This window comes from Dysidea avara, chromosome 10 (genome assembly GCF_963678975.1).
Source record: "Dysidea avara chromosome 10, odDysAvar1.4, whole genome shotgun sequence".
In the NCBI taxonomy this organism is placed as follows: Eukaryota; Metazoa; Porifera; class Demospongiae; order Dictyoceratida; family Dysideidae; genus Dysidea; species Dysidea avara.
Window position 1 is genome coordinate 11,692,384 of NC_089281.1, and position 12,434 is coordinate 11,704,817.

At 40.9% G+C, this 12,434-nt stretch overlaps 1 protein-coding gene across 4 annotated transcripts in view; it reads right to left on the reverse strand.

Annotated features, from left to right (window-relative positions):
• Positions 1–1,574: 1,574 nt before the first annotated feature.
• LOC136268996 (phosphatidylinositol-glycan biosynthesis class F protein-like) overlaps positions 1,575–12,434 on the reverse strand; it is an 11,217-nt gene continuing 357 nt past the window's right edge. For 3 of the 4 annotated variants that reach the window (XM_066064464.1, XM_066064463.1, XM_066064465.1), the window contains exons 2-5: positions 12,429–12,434; positions 2,190–2,282; positions 2,041–2,137; positions 1,575–1,789 (exon numbers count right to left, since the gene is read on the reverse strand). The exon at positions 12,429–12,434 is cut by the window's right edge. In XM_066064464.1, the coding sequence (XP_065920536.1) occupies positions 1,676–1,789; positions 2,041–2,137; positions 2,190–2,282; positions 12,429–12,434 (310 nt within the window). In that variant the 3' untranslated portion in view covers positions 1,575–1,675. Of the gene's footprint in view, positions 1,790–2,040; positions 2,151–2,189; positions 2,283–12,428 lie in introns of all 4 variants that reach the window. The other variant, XR_010707183.1, reaches the window with a different exon arrangement.

Genomic DNA, 12,434 nt, shown 5'->3' on the forward strand with positions numbered 1-12,434 from the left:
TAGAAATGACTTGCAAGAAGTTGCACCAGACTAAATTTCAGCAAGAACACTAACTTATAAAGGTACAGAAAAAGACAAGAACAGACTAATAGGAAATATGTACAATCTTAGTGGATAAACAGAGAAAAAGTATACCCACACATGTTATCACAAGGAAGCAGAAATATCTTAATAGACCATTCATATTTAAACCAGATGGTAAAAATGTAGACACTAAAAAAGTAATAAAACCTTTTATGGCTGGGTCTTGAGGTTTCAATTGGTTGCTCCACTAAGATATTTTATGACGACCCACAAGTCATAACTAGCAAGGTGAATTATAAAGGGACCAAGCATTTTTTTGATAATAGTTTATTATTCATGGAATCATTTGTGAATCTATAGTAAGTATTTGAATCATTATATTGTTCTGTGCTCACACCTGCAAGTCGCTACCAAATCTAGAAACCATCAAACAGTTACATGGAAACTTTACCACATGAGACATGATGGGTCAAGCATATTAGAAACCATGTGTGCCGTATGACATTGTCATTATTTCAGTACATTGTAAAAAAAGCAAAATGCCACAAAGACACATGTGTGCATAACTTCATACATTGTTGTGCCTTTTCTTCATACTGTATGGTGTCCAGATGCATTATCAGGAATTGCTCAAATTCTTGTGAAGCGAATGTTCGGTATAGCTACTAGAGTTTAATAGCTGCAGGATCAACTTTCATTTCATACCTGTACTCAATGACAAAAGAAAACTGTCATGGCCTTTGCAGAACCATAGCAAGTTACTTGCACCTTCATCTCATGCTTTTATCAGCTGCTATGTACTAGGGTAGGTCTTGTGTGTATATACTTGCATCCACACAAAATCAAAGCTTAAAAAAAAGGGTGGGTGCAATAAGTTGTGAATCAACCAAGAATAGAGTGCATATGTTTTTTGAGGACTTCTAACAGAACACACATTGAACAATCATTAGTAGATGGTAGATTTATAAACAGATTAAAATTAAAAAGACTAGCATGATAATTATATGCGTTGGTACATGGTTTCGCTGGCAATTAACTTCAATCATAATGGAACTAAGAAATACAGCTGCATGTAGCTATATGTAGGGAAAGTTTGTGGTCCTCAATAATGAGATGGTCATGGCCTTATCAAATAGCTATCGGTCAACATGAAGTTGCAACTGTGTCGTATTATGCACACTTGCACAGTAGCAATAGCTATAACACACACATGATTCTTTTGTGCTTATCATGTCATGAACCAAATTACTGGCAGTATAAATACCTGGATACTTATTTATATTTTATAAGAAAGTACATTGGTATGCCATAGACACAACACTTCCGGTTATCTGCAATAGGTTAGATATTGTATCAGGGAGTGTGTTGTGACATAAAATTTGGACTTAAAGCTTGCATGCAAAATTAGCTCCAGTGGTTTCTCTCCTAGGTACACAATGAACAGTGAAGTTCATATGAACTCTTGATATTACAGTACTTACACTGTAGTTGCCATCTTATGGCAGAAATAGTCATCAAGTTCATCTCAGAATGCATCAAGAAAAATCGAATTGGACACTGACAATAATGTAATGAATTTTAAAAAAGATTTATGATCATACAGGAGATGTTTCTTGTATACATACATAATGACACTATAGTAATTGTTCAACTACATAGCCTTTGTAGACTTTGTGTGTACATCCTGCCATTCAAATAGTAGAGAAAGAGAAACACCCAAAACATGGCCGACTGTTGCTCCAAAGTTACATGGAATAGGCCAAACCTAAAACACAAAACCAGGTGTTAACATAAGTACATCTATAAAGTTTCATTTAGAGGTTCACTTGTACCCCAAAAAGGTACAGTACTTGGCTACCTGCTACTGAAAACATTTTAGAATTTCAATCTCTTAATCATGTAGGATAAAAAGATATAAAGAAAAGTATATATCGGGTGCAAGTTTGTGTATGCGTGTATCTGTACATGCATACATGTATGAGGCTGACTATATGTTTGTGTGTGTGTGTGACTTACCTGCCAGGGCTTCTCCCAGTCTAGAGCAATAGTAAATGCTCCTACCCAACTTCCTAGTAAGGTGCAAGCTACAACAAGTGTAGAAGTGGATGACATCCTAAACATGGAGGCTGAGCATACAATGGTACAGAGTAAACATAGTAATGTACCTCTTTAATCGGTAGACATCAAACATGGAAGCAGATGGCACACAACAGAAAAGTGACATCAGCACGGCCCATAATATAGTCCCCAGGTGGTTTCTACAAGACAAAAAAGAAAAGATACTTACAATACCCAACTTAGGATCCAAAAGTGCATATATCTCATAAATGAATAGGTACCATACTAGTATTATACAAATGCAGGATTGAGGACTCCAGTCGGTAAGAATACTTGTATAGCAAAAACGCTTCAAGGTAGGTCATGACATGGAGGATTACTGTAAGCGTAAAAAAAAAGTTTGAGGTGGAAAATTTTCATATATCATCTTTCACCTACAAAAATTTTCTTTCAAATCCAGCCATAATGCAAATAATTAGCTATGGTAACTGCCTAGCTATGAAAGTTTTCCTCCAAGTCTTGCCATAGCCACTCATCTACGAAAGTTTCTATCTTGAAACCTTTTATTTACTAGTATTTTAAATTGTTAATTTAAAGGGATCTATAAAAGGTAGTGAAACAAGAGGTATTACAGCAGGGAAAGTCCCTACTTTGGCATTGAGCAAAATAATTGTTATAGCTAGTGTGCCAAAGTAGGGACTTTCCCACTGAGCTATGCTGTAATAGATCATTCATCTCTTGCTTCACTACTGTTTATTGCATAGATCCTTACTTCATTTTTAAATTTAAAAAATACTAGTTTGTTTAGTTTTTTGTTGTAGCACAGCTAGCTACAATGTAACTTGTGAATGTAACTTGTGACTGTTCCATTACCATACATGACTGTTGTATTAGAGTATATCTCGAGTCAGCCAAGGGGTATGCGACCAATAAAGGGTGAGGTCATCTTTAATAGTTAAGTAAACAGCTATAGATTGTTAAGAGGTGTGATCTCCAGCTCTATCGCTATTAGTTCACCTATAGATCTTTAAATGATGGGCGTGGTTACGAACCTATCACAAATGGATCCCAATCACGACTGCCTTGCAGATATCTAGCTAGTATATGTCTTATAGTAGTGCTGGGACTGAAGCGCTTCTGAAAATTCTGTGGTGTCTATATATGCTGCTGAAAGAAAGTGTTGATACGGAAAATTAATGCCTCAATATGGTTTTGTTGGATGAAGAAGACTGATTGAAGATAAAAGACAAGGCAGAGGGCCTACACTTGTTGGAATCCCAAAAGGCACATCCCACTGGTGAGTTTGTTATTGTGGTGTAAAATGGTGGCTGTGCACTGCTTTATTTGGCTTCTAGCCTTGTGACTGTGGTCAGCGAGGCAGTCAGGCAGTGAGACTAAAATTCAAGTTTCGGCAATGTTTTGAAATTCTATATCTGTCCAACTGTTTTTTTGTTTTTTTTGTTATATTTAATGCTGTATTATATGGACTAATACTGTTTTGTAAAGGTGATTTTTGTCATATAAAATGTCCCTAGGATGAGTTTTAAAGGTAGCATTTTGGGTGGTGCGCAAAATCTTCAGGGCAATCCCTACTTAATGGTACTACCATACCATTTGATATCCAAATTTGGTACAGTGACCGTGTTTCCCATGACCTGTCACCACCTGCATCATTTTTTGGCCACTATAAATATTGAATGCACTATTCTATGAAAGAGGGAGGCACTGAATGACCGAGTGTTAAGGTAGACACATCAACTGTGCTCACAGACATAAGTAGTCTAGATGATTCGAGCCCCACTTTAGTGAAAATAGCCGTTTTCACCTTTCAAAATCAAGATACTGTAATAAAACTGTCATACACTCTAATAAATCAGTCAGTCTGAGTGTATATCTATTTGATTATTAGTGAACTATCCCTCCTAATTAATAATCACCTCCTGCCATTTTTGTTGTTGAACCCAGGGATGGGAAACAAGTAATACAAGGCCAACAATTGTAAATTGCTTGTTTCCCGTACTAGTCAGGCAAAAAATATCATGCAGGCGGGCGGTTATTATTCATTATATTGTTAAATTCTATTATTTAATATCAAGGATACTAAAGGGTCCTAATCAAGAATCCTAATTGCCTTTTCTCTCAGATTTAGCAGAGATGTAAAATTTGTTGTGATTTCACTGGGATTCACTGATCAAGATTCAAATCTTAGATTCAAAGCGTTGCAGACCCCTCATTTTCTCTCAGCATGCATCTTGAAGGCTTTTATCTAGTGAAGTTTGCTGGCTGGGTGTGTCATGCTCATGGTCATACCACTAATTTAGCTATCATCTGCAACAGTATGAATTTTCCATATGTTCCACACACGTAATAACAGATTGCTAGATGAGTGGGACTCCTAGCTGTTCATTAATCTATCTCATTCACCAATGGCTACTTGAAGAGGTTTGCTGCTTGCATGTAATCCTGGAATGAATTCAAATTATGTAGTTGTCCATGCTTTTTGCTAGAGTCTACAGTCTATTTCAGGTTGGTTGTCCACGTAAGCCAAACGCAAAATATCACGTGAATAAAAATAACCAATGAAATTTCACACTAGGCGGACGGCACTAGTTTAAACTGAAGGCTGCTGATCTCATTGGCTACTTTCAAGTACGTGACTTTTAACACTTTGTTTCTCTGGTCAACCAACCGGAAATAGACTGTACTAAACATCAGAAACTCACCATGTGCTCACACTAGTACTTATAAACAAAAGATCACGTCACTATCCAATGCAATAATAAATTTGCATGCGGCTCTAAAATTACCATGCGGGCAGGTGAAGGAATCTACAATTGGTGGCCTAAAATGGAGGTTAATAGCTTAACTGTGGTTAGCACAAAAAAGAATCACGCATGCCTCCAGCCAGTTACGCACGTGATGCAGAAGGCGCCATTTGTTGGCTCGTGTGATCGAACTTCAACTCGTCGTGCGTAAAAGTGCGAGACGGAGAGCAATGATATTTCATCTCTACCTAAATGATATCGTGATGAATAATAGGGTATCAACTTCTACTTTTACCCCGCGAACCACAGTGATAACCGTCAGAATGTGACCAGGAAGATTCTCAAGAAAGTTTCCGGCACTAGTTTGATCAATAGTGCTCTAGCCGCGGTGGCACACACAGATCACAACTGATTGTATCGGTAGATGCTCCAGTATCGTCTCGCCGAGTGAGTTATCACCTACCACCAGAAGTCCCCACTAACCAGTCATCGATTTTATACTCATTCTCCTCCCTTCACACAGGAAGGGAGTGAAATATAGTACATCCTGGAGGTAGGCGTAGAGGGTACCTGGCCTTTTTAGGGTAAGGTTGCTGGAATTTTCTTTTGAAAGGAATTTATGGATTGGTTGACCGCAAATTAAGCTGGTTGGATCCCACATTTTAAAGTATAGCCCCTAGGAGGGAGAAAAAAGGGGAATGATAGCTAGGCCTGGTTCAGTTGGGGATAGGTGGATTGGCAGCTACATCAGTAGCACTCAAACATCAGCTACGTCAGTAGCAGTCACATCAGCTATGTCGGTAGCACTCATCAGCTACGTCGGTAGCACTCACATCAGCTACGTCGGTAGCACTCACATCAGCTACGTCAGTAGCAGTCACATCAGCTATGTCGGTAGCACTCATCAGCTACGTCGGTAGCACTCACATCAGCTACGTCGGTAGCACTCACATCAGCTACGTCGGTAGCACTCACATCAGCTACGTCGGTAGCACTCAAACATCAGCTATGTCGGTAGCACTCACATCAGCTACGTCGGTAGCACTCAAACATCAGCTACTTCAGTAGCACTCACATCAGCTACATCAGTAGCACTCAAACATCAGCTACGTCGGTAGCACTCAAACATCAGCTACGTCGGTAGCACTCACATCAGCTACGTTGGTAGCACTCAAACATCAGCTACTTCAGTAGCACTCACATCAACTACATCAGTAGCACTCAAATATTAGCGACGTCGGTAGCACTCAAACATCAGCTACGTTGGTAGCACTCAAACATCAGCTACTTCAGTAGCACTCGCATCAGCTACATCGGTAACACTCAAACATCAGCTACGTCGGTAACACTCAAACACCAGCTACGTTGGTAGCACTCAAACATCAGCTACGTCGGTAGCACTCAAACACCAGCTACGTCGGTAGCACTCAAACATCAGCTACTTCAGTAGCACTCAAACATCAGCTACGTCGGTAGCACTCAAACACCAGCTACGTCGGTAGCACTCAAACATCAGCTACGTCGGTAGCACTCAAACATCAGCTACTTCAGTAGCACTCAAACATCAGCTACGTTGGCAGCACTCAAACACCAGCTACGTCGGTAGTACTCAAACATCAGCTACGTCAGTAGCACTCACATCAGCTACGTTGGTAGCACTCAAACATCAGCTACACTAATTGGTAGTAGCACTCAAACATCAGCTACAACGGTAGTAGCACTCAAACATCAGCTACATTGGCAGCACTCACACATGAGCTACATCGGTAGGACTCTCACATGAGCTATGTCAATAGTACTCGAACATGAGCTACATCAGTAGTACTCAAACCTGAGCTACATCAGTAGCACTCAATATGTCATTAACACCTAGATTTGAGCTGTTAGTAGCATTCAATTTGTTATTAACACCCAGACACGATCTGTCAGTAGCACTCAGACATGAACTATGTCGGTAGCACTCAAATGAGGTAAGTTGGTACTCAAACATCAGCTACATCTCACAATGTGAGCCATGTTGGTAGCACTCACACATGAGCTACAACGGTAGCACTCAAACATGAGCTACATTGGTAGCACTCAGTCAAACACTAGCTATGTTGCAAACATGAGCTATGTCAGTAGCAGTCAAACATGAGCTACATCGGTAGTACCCAAACCTGAGTTACATCAGCAGCACTCAATATGTCAGTAACACCCAGACATGAACTACATCACTAGTAGCCAGACACATATAGCACCCAGAGATGAGCTATGTTGGTAGCACTCTAATGAGGTAAGTTGGTACTGAAACATGAGCTACATCTCACAGTATGAGCTATGTCAGTAGCACTTAAACACGTGCTATGTCAGTAGCACTCAAACTGAACTACTATACATCAGTAGCACTCAAACTGAACTACTATACATCAGTAGCACTCAGACATAAGCTACATTGGTAATACCCAGACAGGAGCTACGTCGGTAGCACCCATACATGAGCTACATCGGTAGCACTCAATTGTGGTAAGTTAAAAGCATTTAGACATGAGCTATGTCGGTAGCACTCAAACATGAGTCACAACTGTAGAAAATACATTGGTAGCAGTCACATATGAACTACATTGGTAGCACTCAAACATGAGGTACGTCGGTAATAACCTGAGTGACATTGGTAGCACTCAATATGTCAGTAACACCCAGACATGAGCTGTCAGTAGCACCCAGACATGAGCTACATCAGTAGCTGTAGCCATACATGAGCTATGTTGGTAGCACTCAAGTTGGTACTCAAACAGGAGCTACATCTCACAACATGAGCCATGTCGGTAGCACTCACACAGCATAAGCTACGCCGGTAGCACTCAAACATGAGCTACATTGGTAGCACTCACACATAAGCTATGTCAGCAGCACCGAAACATGAGTTAAGACGGTATAGCACTCAAACGAGCTATGTCAGCAGTTCTCAAACATGATCATGAGCTACATTGGTAGTACCCAAATCTGAGTTACATCGGTAGCACTCAATATGTTGGTAACACCCAAAATGAGCTGTCAGTTGCACTCAGACATGAGCTACATCACTAGTAGCCAGACATGAGCAGCTATAACACCCAGAAATGAGCTATGTTGCTAGCACCCAAATGAGGTAAGTTAGTACTCAAACATGAGTCTACATCTCACAATACGAGCTATGTCGGTAGCACGTAAACACGAACTACTATACATCGGTAGCACTCAGGCATGAGCTACATTGGTAGTGCCCAGACATGAGCTACATCGGTAGCACCCATACACGAGCTACATCGGTAGCACCCATAATTAATGTGGTAAGTTAAAAGCTTTCACACATGAGCTATGTCAGTAGCATTCAAACATGAGTTACAACAGTAGAACTCCACCATAAACATATTGGTAGCACTCAAGCATGAACTACATCAGTAGCACTCAAAACATGAGCTACATTGCAAACACTCAAGAGTGAGTAGCACTCAATTATGAGCTACATCAGTAACACTCAAAAGAGGTACGCTGGTAGCATTCAAAAACGAGTTATGTCAGTAGCAAGCAAACATTAGCTACAAACATCAGTAGCACTCAGTATCAGACATGAGCTATCTCGGTAGCACATAAACACGAGCAGTCAGTAGCACTCAAACATTAGCTATATCAATAGCACTCAGACAGGAGCTATGTCAGTAGCACTCAAAAGAGGTAATTATACAAGTCGGTAACACGGGCTACTAAACTCAGACATGAGCTATGTTGGTAGCACTCAAACACAAACATGAGCTACATCAGCAGTACTCAAACATGAGCTACATCAGTAGCATGCAAACATGAGCTACGAACATCAGTAGCACTCAATTTCAGACATAAGCTATGTTTGGTAACACTCAAACATGAGCTATATTAGTAGCACTCGTACATGAGCTACTTGGTACATAGCACTCAAAAGAGGTAAGCTGGTAACATGAGCTACATCAGTAGCACTCAGACATGAGCTGTGTTGGTAGCACTCAAACATGATTAATGTCCATGTAACACTCAAACATGGGCTATGTCAGTAACACTCAAACATGAGCTATATCATTAGCATTATGTGGACATGATCATGAGCCATGTTAGTAGTACTCAAACATGCTTACATGAGCTACATCGCTGATGCTCAAACAGAAACTACATTGGTAACACTCAGACATGAGCTATATTGATAGTACCCAGACAGGAGCTCCCAGACATGAGCTATGTAAGTCTGTAGCACTCAAATGAGGTAAGCTAGTAGCACTCAAACACGAGCTGCACCAGACATGAACTACATTAGTTGCAGCCATACATGAGCTAGGTCAGTAGCACTCAGATGAGGTAAGTTGGCAGCTCTCAAACACGAGTGATGTCAGTAGCAATCACACATGAGCTACGCCAGTAACACTCAAACGTGAGCTATGTCGATAGCACTCAACCATGAGCTACATCAGGAAACGTGGGCTACATCCATAGTACTCAAACTTGGGCTACATTGGTCTCTCAAACATGAATGATGCAACATCAATTCTAGTAAAATTAATGTGATACTATGTTGGTATCACAGTACAATCATGCATACATCAGCTACCTGACTATTAATCACAGTGAATGTGACCTCTTGTCATCACACATTTACACGACAGCTATACTGCATGCATCAGCTGTAGTTGCTACGTCAACAACACTGTACAGTCATTACATTGCTAGCTTCTGACTACATCAGTGGTAAAAAAATAAATTAAAAAAAAGAAAAATGGGACAGCCATAGTACTGCTATACATTATTACAAAACGATGCAGTCATGCGAAAATCATGATGCAGTCATGCGAAAATCTGCACTGTAGCAACAGCCACACATCAGCTATATTGTTACATAGGAACATGTCACAGCGGAGGTGGTAGAAACTTCAGCAGGGCAGCTACATATCAGCTATATCATCACCTGACTGCATCATGATCAGGACAGCTACACCAGTAGCACTGTACAGTCTATACTGTTAGCATCAGACTATATCAATTACAATGGAGGTAGCAGAAATATCACCAGCGTAACCACACACGCTCACTACATCAATTGCAGCTTCAGTGGACACGACAGCTACATCAGTAGCACTGTGCAGTCACATATATCAGGTATATTGTTACATCTGACTGCATCAATTGTAGTAGATGTGACATCTGGCTTTGTCATGATCCTACATCCACACATCAGATAGATTGCTACGAATAATGTACAGCAGAAGTGTCAGGAATTTCAACTGCATACTGAAAACACCTGACGCATTAGTTGCAGACGTAACAGCCATGCCAGGATAGATAATCCTGACCACATCACGATTGCGGCTACACATTAGTTGCGTTATTTGTACCTGCACCATCGACAGATCTTACAGATAGTAACAGCACAGGGCAGCTATGAGCTTTCTCACCTGACTGCATCACTATCACTCAGTATCAGTCACAGTGGGCGAGACAACTATGTCAGTAATGCAGTACAGTGGCCATAGCAATCGCATGAGGTTGGGCTTTGGTCTCTGCAAAATCTTACATACTTAGCATGTCCAACCATGTGCTCTAAAGACTCCTCTTCACCCACACTGATCATAAAGGTCTAGTTCCTGCATCAGCTATAACGATAGCACCTGACAGTGTCATTTGCAGTATATTTGACAGTTATACAGTGGTATAGCACAGTTCACTACAGATATGTATCAGCTATACATGACAACATCAATGGCAGTAAACTAAATGGCTACTCAGTTGCCTATACAGTAGCATATCAGTTACTGCACTTAACTGAATGACAGGACGGCTACATTTGTAGCATGGTACAGCGACACATCAGCTAATCACTACCACTAAATGGCAGGACTTGCAGCAGCTGTGGCCACAGTTTAAGCATGCTTCAGCTACACTGAGAGCATATGACTATACCTGCTAAGTGACCAGCACAGTGTAGTCAGTCATCAACTTGAGCGTTAGCACCAGACTATATTATTTGCTGTAGCTAGATGTGGCAACGATGATCAGTAGCACATGTACAGTACACACATATCAGCTAAATCAATAACCAATAATCAAGATGACCAGCTGCGACTAGTACAGCTCACTTGCTGGGAACACCTTGACTAGAACTCCTAGCAATCAAAAAAAAAGAAAAACAGACTAGAATATTCTATATCCAGCTAGTCAGGATGTGACAGATAAGCAGCACACTATAACAGCTATGGTGACCACCGAACAAAGCAACCGAGTGAGTCGAGATCTAGTAGCACTACTTCAGGCAACAAGACAAAGTTGTACTAAGGTATTTGATCATTACCACATGCCAGCGGTATCATGTACTAGTTTATTGAAATCACACCAGGCATGGTTAACACACATACTTACACTATAAATAGAGATGTGAGATTGCCCTAAGCAGTATCAGATTAGTGACACATCGACACATCAGACTGGGCTGTGCCTCAATTCTCCGGATACGGGGAACACGTCAATTATGATTGTGTCAAGAGTGCACAAATAGGTGAGCCAATATTACTCACTATGACTGCACTGCGAGCTGGAGACAGAGCGCAACTGCACATCAGCTAGGTCATCACATGACTACAGTGCTAAAATCCAACAGGCCATGCAGCCACTAAAACGCACTTGCATACACACGTACATTATAGATTAATAACAAGCTATAGCTACGGATACTGATACTGCCAACTTTGCACCACGCTGGTGACACACCTATAGCAAGCAGTCTTAACATAAGTCATAACTATGACCATAAAACTTCAATCAAACAAAGGCTGTAGTGTCACGCAGCTAAGTATCGATGAAGCTGGGGTAGTCTGCTGACAGCGGATTGCTCGCCAGACCAGGGCATGGCACTGATACAACATCACTCACTTAACGTTTTGAAATATATTCCTTTCCATACCGGCCAGTATCAACAACCAATAGCAATTTGCAGCTCCTAAACTGCGCTGCTGGCACGGTTTACAGAGGTGGCCAGGTAGCCATGAATAGGCAGACACACGTGCTAACCCTATGGCGCTAACGCTTAACAGTGCCTATCAAAGGCGACAAGACCTCATCTGGGCGATAGGAAAACCAAGCTCAAACAAGATGATCATTTTTGACAAGGTTTAAACTACTCCAACTAGCCACTTAGAACCCCCTGCTACCCCATTATGGGCTTTCTTTGGGCTATGGAACTCTCGTCCAGATAGGCTCGAGTTAGCTGCAGGGGCCAAAAATCCTACATCGAGCCATACAGATTACAACAAAGGCTCGAAAACGCAATAGCAGCTACGTGCTTGTCACCGACCTGCGTTGAGAGGGGATCACGTGCACCCGATCACGTGATTAAACAACCTGACCACCTGCCAAAAATATAGTTAATAGTGATACTACCAGCATCTACTAAATGTAATTCGATGAATACTTAATACCACCAACAACCACAATACGTGATTCGATAAATACGTGCTAATGGTGGCTATAGGTAACTACCCTTCTGACTGGTTGATTACATGACTTCAGTGTAACACAACAAAATAATCAGACATAAGATCTTACTGCATA